This window comes from Diadema antillarum, unplaced genomic scaffold (assembly GCF_040938485.1).
Source record: "Diadema antillarum isolate AM-2024a unplaced genomic scaffold, OU_Dant_1.0 seq00001262_RagTag, whole genome shotgun sequence".
NCBI lineage: Eukaryota > Metazoa > Echinodermata > Echinoidea > Diadematoida > Diadematidae > Diadema > Diadema antillarum.
The window spans coordinates 397,369-415,820 of NW_027272044.1; the positions used below are offsets into that span (position 1 = coordinate 397,369).

Here is an 18,452-nt window from a genome sequence, read left to right on the forward strand (position 1 = left end):
GAACAATTTGCTTATAAAATGGTATGATTTAAATACACTTCTTGTATTAATTCTGTTCACTGAATATCATGAACGCGACTGAACCCGAGCGGAGCAAGCGAGCGAGGGGGGAGGGGAGGGTGTGGGAGGGGGTGTCCCCCTCCAACGGTAAGAACTTTTTGCATTTTGATTTTGCAAATGGTGCAGTTTGATGCATGTTTTTGCGCGTTTTATCGACGTGAAACAGTACCACTTGTTTAAGGTAGCAGTATATTTTAGTGTAGATTAATATTGAACAATTTGCCTATAAAATGGTATAATTTAAATACACTTCTTGTATTAATTCTCTTCACTGAATATCATGAACGCGACTGAACCCGAGCGGAGCAAGCGAGCGAGGGGGGAGGGGAGGGTGTGGGAGGGGGTGTCCCCCTCCCACGGTAAGAACTTTTTGCATTTTGATTTTGCAAATGGTGCAATTTGATGCATGTTTTTTTGCGCGTTTTATCGACATGAAACAGTCCCACTTGTTTAAGGTAGCAGTATATTTTAGTGTAGATTGTTATTGAACAATTTGCCTATAAAATGGTATAATTTAAATACACTTCTTGTATTAATTCTGTTCACTAAATATCATGAACGCGACTGAACCCGAGCGGAGCAAGCGAGCGAGGGGGGAGGGGAGGGTGTGGGAGGGGGTGTCCCCCTGCCACGGTAGGAACTTTTTGCATTTTGATTTTGCAAATGGTGCAGTTTGATGCATGTTTTTGCGCGTTTTATTGACGTGAAACAGTCCCACTTGTTTAAGGTAGCAGTATATTTTAGTTTAGATTAATATTGAACAATTTGCCTATAAAATGGTATAATTTAGATACACTTCTTGTATTAATTCTCTTCACTGAATATCATGAACGCGACTGAACCCGAGCGGAGCAAGCGAGCGAGGGGGGGGGGGAGGGTGTGGGAGGGGGTGTCCCCCCTCCCACGGTAGAACATTTTGCATTTTGGTTTTGCAAATGGTGCAATTTGATGCATGTTTTTGCGCGTTTTATCGACGTGAAACAGTCCCACAGTATATTTTAGTATAGATTATTATTGAACAATTTGCCTATAAAATGGTATAATTGAAATACACTTCTTGTATTAATTCTGTTCACTGAATATCATGAACGCGACTGAACCCGAGCGGAGCAAGCGAGCGAGGGGGGAGGGGAGGGTGTGGGAGGGGGTGTCCCCCTCCCACGGTAAGAACTTTTTGCATTTTGATTTTGCAAATAGTGCAATTTGATGCATGTTTTTGCGCGTTTTATCGACGTGAAACAGTCCCACTTGTTTAAGGTAGCAGTATATTTTAGTGTAGATTGTTATTGAACAATTTGCCTATAAAATGGTATAATTTAAATACACTTCTTGTATTAATTCTGTTAACTGAATATCATGAACGCGACTGAACCCGAGCGAGCGGAGCGAGCGAGGGGGGGGGGAGGTGTGGCACGGTAAGAACTTTTTGCATTTTGATTTTGCAAATAGTGCAATTTGATGCATGTTTTTGCGCGTTTTATCGACGTGAAACAGTCCCTCTTGTTGAAGGTAGCAGTATATATATATTAGTGTAGATTATTATTGAACAATTTGCCTATAAAATGGTATCATTTTAATACACTAGTCTTCTTGTATTAATTCTTACACTGAATATCATGAACACTGTCTGTTCAGCAATAAAACAGAAAAAGCATGCACACGAGGGTGTAGATAGGGGCACATCCCCTCCCTGCGTTTTCAGACCTGAAATTCAGTGATCTGGTGCACATTTTTGGTGCAATACTTTTTCATCGAAGTGTTAAAAGTGTGAATTTAGCTCTTATTCCGAATGTGCACCATCTGTGCGTATGTACAAAGTCTAGTGAGGTAGAGCTTAGGGGAAGGGGGATTCCCCCTCCCGCTCGCGGAGCTTTTGCGTTTTTAGAATTGAAATAAAGCGATCTGGGTATAGCCACAGTCTACTTCTTTGCATGGCGGGGGGGGGGGGGGGGGGGGGAGGGAGCAGGGAGAAGGCGTGGGCGAGTGTTATCTCCACCCTTCCCTTCCGATGGAGCTTTTATCTTTTTAAGGTTGAAATTGAGATATCTCGTATACGCATATTTGATGGAATCAACATTTGGAAAATCACACCCCCCCCCCCAAAAAAAAAAACAAAAACAAAAAAAAAAACTGATGGGGGGGGGGGGGGACTGAGGGAGGAAAGGGTCGATTAAAAGGGGAAATTCCCCATATGAGGGAACCTTCAGTTTTCGGAAGATACATAAGTCTCGTGGACTCAGAATTATTCAGAATTTTTGTAAATCTAAAAAGTGTACTTAGCTAGGGAAAGAGGCACAGAGGGGGAGAAATTTTGCATATTTTGAATTGAAATTCAACGATCTGGTGCACACTTTGAGTGATGAAAGGTTGCAAAGGAGACCCTCTTCATGTGCATGCATACAGTATACACGCATTTTTTTTTTCGCCTCCCAAATCCCCGGTCCAAATCTTAGGGGGGGGCGACCGCCCCCATCGCCCCCCCCCCCCCCCCCCCTGGCTACGCCAGTGCTACAACTTACAGGTCTCTCATGCAGTTTCATACAAATTCTACTTGCGTACAATCTTCACAAATTATCTTCTCCTTGTTTTTACATGAATTCAAGAACATTAAAATATATCCTTAACCTCAAATAGTGGCAAATATTTGAAAAAGATGGCTTTGAATTGGGAATAGTGCTCTATAGATCTGTTGAGTAACTATTTAACACAAAGAATAACTTCACAATATCTTGATGTACACAAAGTACTGGCTAATGAGCAAGGTGCTGAGTAATGACACTGCTCAGCATATAATGAAATTATGCTGTAGTGACTACATAACTGTTTTGTGGAAACATATTTATGTACTCCACATTTATTAACTCAAAATCTTTCTTTAAAGGTCCTGTTTACCTTTGGGAACAGTGATTTAAAAAAGTGTTCAAGATATCACATTTGACACATGATGTGTAGGTCTGTTGTATCACAAAACATCCTACCAAATAAAATCTTTGCAATAAAGCCTAAAATGTAAGGAGATATCAGTATTTTTCTCATTAAATCATAACTGTAGATGGTAATAGTCTGGCAACTTTTTTATTAGAATTATTCTCCACATTTTGTCTATTTATAACAATGCTTAACATTGATTATGGAAATACGGTTTCAAATTTTTACAGTGTGGTTGTTTCTATCCCAAACTCAAATTTGGGAACTATTTCAAAGCACTAATGCTGGATTTTTGCTTCATCTGCAAATGGTAAGTTATGCCTTTAATACTTTTTTCCCCAGTGTGAAACTTTCATCCCTCTGCACAAGTTCACTTTATCTATTGAAGTTAATTATATTACAGGTTGACCAAAAGAAAGAAAGAAAGAAAGACACAAATCTTGGAACAATTTAAGTCTTGTGTCATATATTTCAAAATCTTGTATTTTGAATAAATATTACCTGGAAGGAATGGAATACACCTGGCAGAGGGGTTGTTTGTTCCAGCTTCATCAGGGAACTGACCCAGAATCTTGACCTGGATAAAAAGAAGAAGAAGAAAAGGATTCATAATGCAGAAAACACAGAAATGGGTGCAACTGTCCCAATCACTTTTCTCACTGCTGGCAGCACCTTATGTACCTCAGCAGTCCAACTGACTTTTCTTTCTTCTTTTCCAAAGATAGAATAAAGAAGAAAACTATATTCAAATTTAAGAGAATATCTCACGCATGGACCTACGGGGGGATTGTATATCTATCTTATGATTATGAAAGTACTGTCTATTTACAAGCTCTCTTGTTTCAATCAAAGATATCAAAAAGAGTAACTACGGAGAAAATATGAGTTTTGCACAAACAGCATTGCTCTTGATTACTAGCAGGAAAAGGCATCATCAGCTCACTCTCACTGGACTCACAAACTAGGTTCTATTCTATGCTATCATACACTGTATGTGACTCTGCATCACAAACCCACCAAAAAGTCACCAGACATGTGAATTTTTAGTTAATGGCAGATTCTGAAAGAGCAGACTCTAAGCTTTAGTGATGCATTAAAACATTACAAATGGATTTTCTAACATACATTGTATCTAAATTACAAAAAAAGAGTACATACTCTGGATAAGTGTTTAAACTGACGAAAGGGCCTTTTAAATATTGGGTCTATGCAAGTGATTCATCCTCATCAAGCCACGCTCTGTGCACTGAATGGGACAAAATACAGGATGCAAAATGCCATAGTAACCACAATGGAAAGATTATCAGATTAGGCTAAAATTATGTGCACTGTAAGTACATTCACTTCATGACTACTATTAACTTTCAAAGCAGTATCAGCATCCTTTCAAGAGTTATTAGAGTTGAAAGTGAAGAGCATGTAGAGGGTGTTTAAGAAGTGTTTTAGAAGTGTTTAAGAAGGGACCAGTAAAACATGCATATCAAAACCATACTACTCCACAATTGTAGAAAAAACTGCAAAATTCACAATTTCCCAGTCAATTTGTGATTCCACACTTATGTACAAGAACCAGATTTCAGAAAACATAAAAACTAACAATTATTGACCATGTTGACCAATTCACCTATTCTGAGCCCTCACGTATTATGAGTATTATTGAGCCTTGCAACTTTGTGTTGGTTTTGTTATGCATGGCCACATATTGCCCTTTATCAATTGACTGTAAAGTTGTCTTTACAATTCTCTTGGCAGTTATATACCAACTTGTCATGGCCTTGAAAACTAGCAGACCTGTTACAAAATCAAGTGATCACTTTGTGCATATAGGGCAATATTGGGAACTGATAGCAAACCCTGAATACTGATTCTAGCATGAAAATGGCAAAGGGGGTGTCACACCATTGAATATTAGCACATACAGTACCAGGTAGCAACAGTTTGTGCTACTGACCCAGGCAGAATGAATTGTCCAGTGCCTCTCATAGAATGGGGATATCATTCACCTTTCTTCAGGATGCACCCAGGCAGTTTGTACTAACTTGTTTGGGGTAAAATTTTCCTAAACTGTTGAACAAATATACAAGTAAAAAACAACACTAAAAGATTAAAAGATTTTTTCCCCAGTACTTGAAGGTCACTTTTTTAAATGTAAGGGCGAAGGGAATTCAGTTGATATATTTTTGTTCAAGGAAAAAAAAAATGGTGGTCTACTCAGGAAATAAGCCAAGCCCCCCATCCACTCAAGGATTGGAGGGACTGCATGCATGTTCCCAACAATGTTCCCGGCAATACACTGGTTCTTGTAATTGCAAATAAATAATTAGTTATTTAATTGATTGTGTAATTGTACTTGGAGGAGAATTGTCAGAATAATGAGGGTGTACAGTATTTGAATTTTCATTTGACAATCTCTTTTGTTATTAACCTGTTGAGGACAGGCTGATTTTGCTACTACTTGCATTTTTCATAAACGCGCTTGCCCGAATATACTCATAACTCGTCCTCAACGGGTTAAAAAAAAAAGAAGGTTAAAATCATAGAAAAATAGATTAAATATCTGGTATCAAATTCCTTACCATTAACAAACATAGATGTGTGACAGTGATATGAGATTTTCATTTTTGTTTGGTTTCTTGTGAGTTCTGAGATCCCAATTTCAGCACACACACAATCTCTCCTAAGGTACTGTAACGACAGTTTACTTACTTGAATACAGACAAAAACGTGTTTTGTTTTGTTTTTTATTCTCTCTCTTGTCATTTTTGCAGTAAAGACGACATTTTGCAAATCTGAGTGAAACCTCTGTAAAAACTGAAAATCTGCAAGGTTGAGTATGGGACCTGGGTGCAATGTACCAACGTAAGTGTTCTAAACACCACACACTCACACTGCCTGTTACCAGGTGTTGATAAGTTGGCAGCACGCTGAACCGGAAGCATGATCTTTGGAATCATCAATCTTCTGAGCTAAAATGGATCCTGCTTTTGACCAATGACAGGATATCTGGTGGATCAAATTACTTCTTTGAAGACAATGTGACATCTGTGTCTATAGAGACTTCATGTCTTCCTGCAAAAACTGGATTATCATTTACTGTGCTATACCATAGGCCTACCTGTGACAACTCTTCCAAATGTAGAAATTTGTATCTATGCAATGGGTATTTCTTCTTCCCCCCTCCCAAATGTTTACATTTCTCTTTTCTGCACTCTCCTTTACATTGATGCGACATCATCATATTGAGTGTAATGTGTTTACTTTCATGTACTGTTCCATGGGTAAAGCACTGCAGTTGATACACAGTTATCTTGAGTGTGTTGAGAAGAGTACCTCAACAGTGCTGAACATGCAGTTGAGAGATTGAGTTTAGGAGTTTCATTTCCTCACAAGAACTTTATTTTTTAACAAATCCAAGTTAGACTAACGGCGTTGTCTCAAATGTTCGCTGATATGCAGCAAGACATAGTTTGTGGGATTATGATACATTACAACAAGGTGGCACTGTGCTGTCAGTTAGGCCCTATACCGAGCACAGTTAGCTCCAGTAGCAAACAACTAAATATGCAATTCAGTATGAGCAGTACAGTTGAATGAATTGGACTATGCATTCTTGTAAAATATATGAAGGGACAATGTCACATGTGCCAAGTTTGGCCACACTTGGCCAATAAATGACCAAGGTTTGGGAATGGGGGAAAATTAGCCACCTGGCTAGATGCCGAATTTGTAAAATAGCCGGGCAGTACAGGGTTAAAGGCATTAAATTCTCTTGTTGTATAATAAATCCCTGCAGAATGCACTTTTCTCTTTACTTACCTGAAGGTCAAAGAATGTGCTGTACCTCCTGTAGATCACATTAACAGATCCATCAGACCATGTGACATGAATAATGTAAACCTGGAAAGACAATCAGGTTGGGAAAGTTAACTAGAATAGCTGAAAGCATCAAATCTGAATCGCATTTTCACATAGTACTGTAAAACCAAAAATTTTGGGATGCATGAAATTTTTTGTGAATTTCTCGAGGAGCCAAGATTCACTATAAATCAAAATGCACGCAAAAGCTCTTGGCAACATTATGCATAGAATGCCAGTGGCAATTCATGAAAACTTACTGCTGCGAAAAAGGCAGTCAGCTCCAATTCATGAAAATTTCATGCCACTGGTATTTCTGGTTCTGCAGTATACTGTATCTTGTTTGATGTATTCTTTTATGAAATGTCACACCTACTGTACATGCCAGCTCTAAAACACTTTGTCAGAAAACAAACAGTGAATATCCTTGTGTAACTGTAACGTTTGTAACCACAATGCTTATTTTTGCCTCTACCAGTAGTTTGGAGGTTTGGGGGGAAAAATTGGGGTTTTCTTTGTTCATTATTCATGTTTGAGTGAGTGTGTGGGTGTGTGTGTGTGTGTGTGCATGCGGCTGGATTTTTCCCTGTTTTGCATCATCATGTTGTGCTGATGGTCCTAGCTCTCCTGAGCAATGAATGTAGCCATTAAACATAATTTCAGTCCAAGTATCTAGCACGTGCCTAGGCAAACTTTTCTCCTACACTTGTTATATTGTACTTGTTTCCTTTTACCTTCTTTCATTATATGATCATACAGTCAAACCTTTTTATACAGTCAGACCACCTGCCCATCAGGCAAACATATTCTTCACATTACACATGCACAAAATCTAGTTAAAATGAACTCATCTACAACCACCCTTGGGTCATATTTTGTGTGTGTGTGTGTGGGGGGGGGGGGGGTTCTGAACAGGTAATACTGTACCATGTCCATGATTCATTTGTAAGAGAGGGAAAAGATGTTTAGAATTGTAATAAAAAAGTGATTTATTTTCCTACAACACCTCTTTTGAGAGGAAATGAAATCATCTTAATCCTTGAAGACTGTGACACATAAAACATCGAGCAGCATTGTACTGTTACTAAAGACAGTCATCTTCAAAGTAAAGACCCTTTAGTGTCCAACAAGTACATCCTTCTGTGGAGCCAGTAGGAATTCTTGAGGTGGAAATAGTTGTAACATGAATATGTTCATCACAAGAGAGGAATATACTGCCACATGTCATTACAGCAGACACATGTCCTTGCCTGGCACTACCCTTCATCTATTGTAAGCTGTTTTCTCTTGGGTCTGTCAATAGACAATTTTGACACTACATTGTGTGATGATGAGATCCTGTTTGCATCACATATAACATCAAAGTGCGATGACCTCACAGGTTCAAATGGAGCAGCTGAGGCAGCAAAATAGCAAATTGGCAATATTTGTTGTGTGTTGTGAGAATTACTCCTGGTCATGTGGTAAGAACAAAACCCTAACAGCATGCACATGCTGATCATAATGCTGACAAATAGCAATAATGTACAAATGCCAAAAGCTGTTAGCACTGGATTTTGGGCAATATCTTGATCTGATTGCTGTTTCAGTTGTTTGGAGCTGCTTTGTGTGTGTATGTGTGTGTGTGTGTGTGTGTGTGTGTGTGTCAAAGTAAAAATTCACCCAGGTGTCCATCTTCAACTGAAGTCTGTTGTACCAGTAACAGAGGGGAAAAATGAGCTTAAATACTGTAGCAAACCTACAGAAATATACATTTATAAATAAACAAGTAATACTGTCGTTGAATTAAGATAAAAATAAAATGAAAACATAATTAAAAGATTTGTATGAATGAAGTATCTGTCGGCCACGAGGACAAAACCATACCTTCAAAGATTGATTTAGTATTCAACTTGATTACAAACAAAATAGGAAAACAAAGAAAATGGGAGGGTAGAAAAGCACCAAGTTGAAAATATTGTATCAGGAACAACTTCTACTCCCAACTTGCACTGCATCTACCCATTACCCATCTGCACAAGTTCAAGTCAGTATTTACAACTGTATGGTTACACTAAAGAGTGCACACTGTACCCGAGCTGTTTAGATTTTCTTGCTCTAGATATATTTCCACAAGAATTACATTTTCTATAATATCAATTATACTGCATATAATGTGCATCCTACACAAAGCGTTTCTTTGCACATACCATCAATGATTAATCAATTGATGTCAAACATGCACCATAAATCAAATATTAGCAAGCTTACATAATGTTTGCTTGGTTCTCTCCTTTTCTCGATGTCTGTGACACACGCATTCACCACCGTTCTCTTTCCCATGCTCCCCTCTGTGGCTGTTTGTTAGACACCTGTTTTGGAAACAAATATAAAAACACAAAACTAAAATCTACAAATCGCATACAGTGCATCACTCATGGCAACAAAACCATTGAGATATTACTGTACATGTACATGTATTTACTTTGCGTAAGTTTTGCGAGTTTTTCAATACTCAATCTTACAATACTGAATACAGAATGACAGAGTATAGTATACTAGTATGTTGGATTCTGGGCTCGACTCTAACTCTTCCCCCCCCCCCCCCCCCCCCCCCCCCCCATGGTGGCCTGTTTGGGCAACCAACATCTTGAAATTTCAAATTGTGGTGACCTGAAAAGAAAATGCAACTATTGGCCAAAATTAACGAGAAACATTTAACATTAAGTTTTGAATCCTAGTTGCTCGATCAGACCATCAAAAGATAACCTTTTAGGAAATCTGGTGGCCTAACATCAATTTTATTTTCAATCACTAACATGAATTTGAATCCAACTGGTTGTCAGGAAAAATTGATGATTGTTGACTGAGTTGGTCATGTTGTCGCTCGAAACTACTCACTCTTCGCGATCGATCATGGTGTATGTTGAATGCACAATCTGAAAGTTAGCCAGCTAATAACCAGGAGCTTAAGATCAGTATGGCATGCTGAAAGAAGTTAGTTGAGAAATATGTGTGTCTGTGTGTGTGTGTATGTGTGTGTGTGTGTGTGTGTGTGTGTGTGTGTGTGTGTGTCTGTGTGTGTGTCTGTGCCTTTGAGCTACAACATGAAAGTTGAAGTCATTATTGACACTTCCTGGCAACCCATTTGGTTCAAATTCTGAGCGAGTGGATAGGCTATCAAGTGTTTCCAGTGATTTTGGAGCAATTTTGGGAGTGCAGAATTCAAGATATCTACATGGATACATACAGTGTATTAGCACCTGTGATACAGGCAGATAGGCCTACATTGTTGTATCATCTTTAAAAAAAATCAAAACCAAAAGCAGTCATATTCCAATCAAAGCGACCCCCTGATTCCACAAAGCTTGAATGAACATCAAACTGCAAATTGTAATGAAATTATGTTGTTGTTGTTGTCGTTGTTTTTGCAGAGTTGCATGATTCAATTGAGTATATGAATATAAGAACGACCCAAGTCCATGGAAGACCATTTCGAGTAAACTAAAAAAAACTTCATATCTTTTTTGTTCGTCCAATAATATTCTATTTAACTATGATGGGATGGCAACATTGTATATACAAATTAGAACATATATTATTATGACAATTAACATTAACATTAATTGTGGAGAGGCCATTTTGTGTGATGGACTTGGGTCGTTCTTTGATTCATATGGACTTGGGTCGTTCTTTGATTCATATACATGATATTCTGCTATAGAGATGAGAGAAGGACGAGAGAGGGCGCTATAACATGAATGTAAGAATGACCCAAGTCCTTCATTCTTACATTCATATAAGATTTAAATCATTTATTTCAGGCACTTCCGGGGGTAATTAGGATTTATCATTTATACACAAGATGAGTCCATGCATAAGCTACAATTTCCCATGTCAAACTGAATTTGGCCAAACATTGGACTTGGGTCGTTCTTATATTCATATACTCAATTGTACATGGCCATTGGACTTCCTTGTTTAAGTGTGTTTATTCATTTCAGTGAATAAGACCACTGTCTGTTGTTCTAATGGATGCTTTCAAGCTAGGTATCAAAGTACTGTAAAACATGATATATTCGCGGCATGAATTTTTCGCGAATTGGAGCCAACGGCCTTTTTAGCGGCATGAAATTTTCGCGAACTGGAACTGGTATTCAATGCATATAGTGTAGAAAAGAACTTTCGCGTACATTTTAATTTCGCGAATCTTCGCGCTCGCGAAATTCGCGAAATTAAAATGCACGCGAACATTTCTCGTTTTACAGTATATTGAATTGAATTCAGTATACCACAGCAGCAAATGAAACTAATGAACAAAATGCACACACACACACACAAACACACACACATACAAAATGATTTGTTTGTTGAGTATGCACTTATTGACTTAGCCAGAACAAGAAGAAAGGTCGTTTAAAACACAAGTGAAAAGTGGCCTTGAAATCTGAGCCCCGTTTCATAAAAGATGTGAGGATAGCAACTCCTGCTGGAATGGCAAATTCCCATAGCAACAGCCAATCAGGAAGCAGCATTAATTCTTGTCACTACCAATACCATGACAATTGCCATTCCAGCAATATTGCTATCATATCAACTTTTTTATGAAATGGGTTCCTGTCGTGTAAGTTTCATGTGCACTTTATACGAAGATGCCGCAAAAACTCATCTCTGTCGAATACTAATAGTATCATCTGATCCACAACTTAACCAGCAACTGATAAGTGAGGATTTGTTTGTTCGATCTGGGACATGGGAGTCTATGCTTAGTGCACTTAGTAAAAGTAGTAATCTAGTAAAACTTTAATAGTATGAGCAATTGACTGAAAGATCGGTCTGTATCTGGTCGTCAGGATATGTTCCGCGGAGACTGCGTCTAGCTTCATGGATCCCCTCTGCTATAGAGGAGAGCAATAACGTCAAAAAAATAAAAGACTCCTCTGAACAGACGGATCTTTCTGTCTATATGAGCAACAACAATTTGCTCTTGAAAGTCAATGTAATTACTTAATACAAATTGCTTTTACAAGTAGGTTGTATCTAACTAGATCTGTGCGTGCGGCCGGCTGCGGGGAGCAACGGCGTGCATTTTGAGCCATATTCTTTTGTAATCTTGTCCCCACCTTGATTTTTTACTACTTGCCACGGCCCTCCCTGGTTCCTGGCTAAACTCTGAACTATGGTACTTTAGTCAAAACGAAAACGCACTTAACTTACCTTTCATAAATTATTCTAACGAGCCATTCACACCGTGGTCAGTTCAACGACTTCTGCTTTGGTAGTCCTTCCCTATATACTGTCCTTACTGAATCTAGGTATGTTTCATATTATTAGAGCTCTAGACGACAGATCTTATTTGGCACATCACACAAGAGTGAAACTGAGAATACCAGAGTCTGCAGTGACAGTGTCTCAGTAAGAACTTTGCGAAAAAGACAAGAGAGTATCAAGCATCGACACATACCACTGCCCAACTTTTAATATCAAATCAACTTACAAGTTTGGAGAGGATCCTCAGAGATTGCAGTGAGATACCGATAGGAAATGCACCTGCGACTTCTTCCGCTGTTGTTCTTGCCGCAGTTAGTCCTCATGTAAATGTATGTGTGTCGATACCAGTCCTCTTGATCTTCTCGAGCAAACCTCTATTTTACACGCAGCGCATACCGTATACACTGGCTGTATTAGTAACGTTCAAAACGTAACCCTATTTCCGGGTTGCGATTTTTTTTTCCGTAACCCTAACGCGTCGAAATTGCCAATAGTGTCACTTGAGCAAAGACTATCAGTGTACAAGTTGGTTTTTGTACGCATGTGCGTGGACTTCAACAGTTAGGCCATGGAGGTATACCTCCATGGTTAGGCGTTGGGTTCGTACTGTTACACAGTATACAGAGTACCATTGGCATGGTCGTCTGCTAACCACAGAATCAGATTACAATGTGAGAATGGGACGCCGTCCTTCAAGCAGAAACATAACAACGGGTTTGTGTGTATGGGTATGTGTATGCGCGTGTGTGAGTGTTTGTGTGTGTTTCCACTTCACATGTCATCGCCATCGCGTTCGGCTTTCCCTTAGGTGGTATTTCTGTAGTTTTGTTCGCCGTCTGCTGACACTTTTCCTGCTAGTGTCTCGCGAGACTTGCGTTACTAGGATCAGGGACACCTCCCTGCTAGGATCCATGCAAACTCGACGTCGTCATCAATATCTTGCAAAAAGTAAATTGGAAATCTAATTGAAGCTTGGAATAAATCATAATCAAAGTATTATATATACGTATCATAGCGACACGTAGCGGTATATAGGTTAGTGAAGCAACCTTCTTTGTCAAATTTGTAATCTGCTATTTACATGTAGATTAACGTCTATATATCTTTTCATTTTATTTGTATTCCCATATACACTATAATCTTGTATATCTTTTGTGTCATGTGTAATCTTTGAGTATTGTATTCACTGGTTTGTTATATTGTTATTTATACTCTCTGTTTGCTACTCTCATACCCTGAGAGGAGGTTGAAAGAGTCAATAGAATTCACAAAATTCACAAATATTTAGGTCGGCAGCGATTGCTATTGTTAACATTGATCATGTTTATTAAGCCCCACAAAATCAGACTTGAAGAGGGCATTTGGTCTTGGGTAACATGGATGAACTCCTGACTTAATTTGGGTTTATTCTCCAACTTCACAATGCTTCAGAAAGGCGTAGTATAGGCTCCTTTTTAGTTCAGGTTCATTATATATCAACGTTAATTTTTGATTACATTCTCATGCAATAACATCCATGATGAAGATGGGGGAGGGAAGAGAAACTGCGGGAGGGGGGGGGGGGAGCTAGTAATCATCGATTTTGATCGATGAAATCTCTCTATAAATATTTTAATTTAATCAGCTTTACAAAGGCATTTTGGATCGGCATTTAAAAATCAAAAGATGTGCTATTTCCATCAAAATCAATTCATTTTCCTAGTCCATACATGTGCAAATTGCTCTAGTATCACGATTTGAATTGCTCTATCAATAATTTTTTGATGTTCACTTTATCATTGCCAACCCTAAAGTCCTTCTCATCACTTACCATCGTCACCTCTACCATCACGACCATCATTGAAGGAAACCAAAACCAAAAAGAAATGTGGATTGAGTGAAAGCAGCAACATTAGTAGAACACATCGGGCAATCGATGCAAAAGTTATGAATTTTTTAAGTTTGGATGTTGGAACCACTGGATGCATGACATCATGTGTGGGCAACAACATAAAGAAAACCAAAGAAAACAAATATGTTTTCACTTTTCTTGAGTACTGGAAGAGCATTTGATTAACCACTTTCAGAAAGTAAAGGGGGGATGATTACTACCCTTGACATGAATTATGTCAGTATCAATTAAGTTGATGGAATGTATAATTTTATCGACTTTTTTTTTGGTGGAATTCTCTTCATATTTTCTTTACATTGTTGCCCATCATGGTCTCTAGTAGTCTCTTTATTCAGTGATTACAACACAAAAAAATATATAAACGAAAACTTTGCATCGATTGTCCGATTTTCCTCAACTTTCGCTGATGTATAATGCTAATGTTGCTGCGTTCACTCAATCCATATTGGTCTTTGGGTTTTGGTTTCCTTTAATATCAACCAATCACCACTACCATCATTGCTGTTATTAGATTACCATGCACGACCATAAAACATCACTACTATCATTTCTTTTCACAACTGGATATCATCTTATCACCACGATTATCACTCGTATTACCATCGTATACAATATCACCACAAGCAATATATCTTCCACCACTATCAATACGTTTTTCCATGTCATCAATCCATCAACAACAACTTCACGAAATCTCTTTCAAAGTTTTCAGCATCATCATTATTATCATCGGTCTAAATAAGCATTGCGACTGGCAATATATTCATACTCGATCCCTCCCTTCAATGCGCACATGGCCTAGCACCCGTAATTGAAATGATGAAGAGAAACGATAGAATATTAAAACATGATTTGTTGGATTGTCTGTTTGTTTGTTTGTAAGAAAACTAGCCGCATTCACACGTACAAAATAGCTGGTTACCGCGCGCGCTCCAAAACTCGAGAGTTCTTGTTATACTCGCAACTTTTTATAAACTTCATGATCGATATATTATAGAAACAAACACCAGGCTTTAACTGGTATCAGATTCCCAGGTGGGTTCATGACTTTAAGTGTGTATAAACCATTTGTTGTCGACTGACACCCAAAAAGGGAAGCCATGCGTGATTTGTTGTCTCGAAGTCGTGCAGTATCGTACACATAGAGCTGTGATAGAAGTTTACCAGAATATGAAGTTTATCAATATCAGCATAGCCATATTATGTTTACTATGTGTGAGAGAGAGAAAAAAAATCAAACCCACAGCTCCGATTCTCAAGTAAACACATTTGTAGAAGAGATTTGAAACGATCGCTTTATAATGTGTTATTTGGCACAAAATAATTTCACTTATTTTTTTATAATATTAATCGATAACCAAATTAAAATCAATTTGCCCGATATTCAGCCAAATTTAAGCTCTTTTCATTAAGTTGGAGCAACGAGCATTAGTTCAGAGTCACAGAGGCTACTTTCGAGTTTTTATGAAATACATCCATAGAAACTGATAGTTATAAGTTTGAACGATGATAGCACCCAAAATATCATGGTTACAGTTCGTTAATCAGAAGTTCGTTATCAGAAGGTTCTTTATTCCGAAGGTTCGTTATTCCAAAGATTCGTTATTCCGAAGGTTCGTTATTCCGAACTTTCGTTTTCAAAAGGTTCGTTATTCCCGAAGGTTCGTTATGGACCCTATTTCATTGTCGGATCAATGAACCTTCGGAATAACAAACCCTATTTTATTTTCGGATTGGCGAACCTTCGGAATAACGAACCCTTTTTCATTTTCGAATAAACGAGCCTTCAGAAAGCAATCCCTATTTTTTTCGGATAAATGAACCTTCGGAATAACTAACCTGCGGAATATCGCCACAAATGTTCGGATTAACATACCCTTTTTGATTTTCGGATTAACGAACCTTCGGAATAACGAATATCCGAAACACACAAATTCCTATACTTAGAGGTTTGTTAACCCTAAATTCAAGAAAGGTTCGTTAATCCGAACATTTGTGACGTTATTCCGAAGGTTCGTTATTCCGAAAATAAAATAGGGGTTCTATTCCAAAGGCTCGTTTATTCGAAAATGAAATAGGGTTCGTTATTTCCGAAGGTTCGTTAATCCAAAAGTCAAACAGGGTTCTGGAATGGGTCATAAGACTTTTTTTGTTCAAAAGTTATCTGGATGTCTATAACGTACAAACGTTTTTCTGTCGGTCCTTAAAGAATTAGAAAGGTTTCTTGTTATTTTAACGTTTAAAAAAACGTTTTTATAACGTCCAATTGAAACGTTTTGAATACGTCGAAAATCTTCCAGAAAAATGATGTTCTGAAAACGTTTTGACAAAACGTCCAAATAATGAACTTTTAGAAACGTCCAAATGTCAGCTAGGACCCAGATTTGTATCATGGTTGTACTTTGAGGTACTCACATGCGCTATATTAGACCTTAACCGCCCACGATCTAAAAATGACGTCAAAATCACGTCTATTTTCCTTGCTTACATAGTTTTCGTTAAAAAGCGTCTTTCAGACGTCTTCCTTTTTTTCTTTTTCCAATATACATCAAAAAGGCATGAATTAACGTGTAGATGACGTGCTCGTGACGTTATTCTGACGTAAATCTTGTCTTTAGAATTGTGATTTACACGTCATTTAGACGAATCTAATGACCACCAATGACATCTTCCATTTGAGCAAAAATACGACATATATTGACGTCAGTTTGAAAAATACGACATATTCACGTCAGTTTAAACGTTTATATGATGTCAAGTATCTGTGTTTATTTTCGTCTATGCGACTTTAAATTAGTAATCTACACGTCTTTACAACGTCTTCGTTGTTTGTTTGTTTGTTTTCATTTCCGTCTTCATATAAAAATACACACATTACAAGTTGCATATACATTGCATATACGTACAGAAGAAACGGGGAATCGCCTGTTCAGTCATATTTATCAAAATATGTCTGTTCTTCCACAGGTTCCCTTCGTGTAACCAACCAGGCGTCAGAAAGACGTCACAAATATGACGTCTTTTAGATATGGGTTCAAACAACAATACGACTTATTGGCGTCAGTTTGAGACGTCTTAATAGCGTCTGTTTTCTTTGCTTATTTACCGCAAACAAACGACATTTATTACGCCTTTCTAAAGTCTAGATAATGACGTCTCTCTATGTCTTCCATTTGAGCTAAAAATATCTTATTTTTGACAGTTGACTGACGTGAAATTGTCGTCGTTCTGACGACAGTATATATGTCGCAAACTGATATAACTCTATAAAATTATAATTCCTAGGCCTTATCATATGAATTCACAAAGACGTCACAAAACTGACGTAAATTTAAAGCCACGTCATTAATATGACGTGGTAAATAGGTTGCAAAGCAAAGTAAATTTTATTTCACTAATACGTCGCAAATATGAAGTGAATAATGCGTCTCAAAACTGACTTGAATTTTACGTCTTTACCCAGCTAACACAAAGATGTTTTCTAAACGTTCTTGAAACATTGCAAGTTCGTTATTTGAACGTTTTGCAAAACTTTTTTCAGAACGTCTTCCTGTGGAAGGTTTTCGACGTATTTAAACGTTTCAATTGGACGTTATAAAACGTTGTTTTAAACGGTAAGATAACACTAAATGACTTTCCAAAGTTTTAAGGACCGACAGAAAAACGTTTGGACGTTATAGACATCCAGATAACTTTTGAAAACCCTCTAGAACGTTTAAAAACATTTTAAGAACGTTCAAAAAAAGTCTTATGACCCGTTCCAGAACCTTGTTTGATTTTGGGAATAACGAATCTCGGAATAACAAACCCTATTTCATTTTCGAATAAACGACCTTTTGGAATAGCGAACCCTATTTTATTTTCGGACTGACGAACCTTCGGAATAACGTCACAAATGTTCGGATTAACGAACCTTTCTTGAATTTTGGGTTAATAAACCTCTAAATATATAGGGAATTTGTGTGTTTCGGATATTCGTTATTCCGAAGATTCGTTAGTCCGAAAATCAAAAAGGGTATATCATTCCGAACATTTGTGGCGATATTCCGCAGGTTAGTTATTCCGAAGGTTCGTTTATCCGAAAAAATAGGGTTCGCTTTCTGAAGGCTCGTTTATTCGAAAATGAAATAGGGTTCGTTATTCCGAAGGTTCGCTAATCCGAAAATAAAATAGGGTTCGTTATTCCGAAGGTTCATTGATCCGACAATGAACTAGGGTCCGTTACGAACCTTCGAAATAACGAGCTTTGTTTCAGTTTCGGATTAACGAACCTTCGGAAAAAAACGGAATAAAACTTCGGAATAACGAACCTTCGGAATAAAGAACCTTCGGAATAACGAATCTTTGGAATAACGAACCTTGGGAATAAAGAACCTTCTGAATAACGAACCTTCTCAATAACGAACTGTAACCTTTCTTTGGTTATCTTTGATCTTCGATCAAAATCTTTGATTTTGTTTCATGTATT

The 18,452-nt window shown here is 37.8% G+C and overlaps 1 protein-coding gene across 1 annotated transcript in view; it reads right to left on the bottom strand.

Moving 5' to 3' along the window:
• The window catches only part of LOC139745386 (SH3 and PX domain-containing protein 2A-like), a 71,781-nt gene extending 59,330 nt beyond the window's left edge, over positions 1–12,451 (bottom strand). Inside the window, exons 1-4 of the mRNA XM_071655780.1 lie at positions 12,320–12,451; positions 9,094–9,194; positions 6,805–6,885; positions 3,490–3,565 (exon numbers count right to left, since the gene is read on the bottom strand). Of these exons, the coding sequence (XP_071511881.1) occupies positions 3,490–3,565; positions 6,805–6,885; positions 9,094–9,165 (229 nt within the window). The 5' untranslated portion in view covers positions 9,166–9,194; positions 12,320–12,451. The remainder of the gene's footprint in view (positions 1–3,489; positions 3,566–6,804; positions 6,886–9,093; positions 9,195–12,319) is intronic.
• Between the last annotated feature and the right edge of the window lie 6,001 nt (positions 12,452–18,452).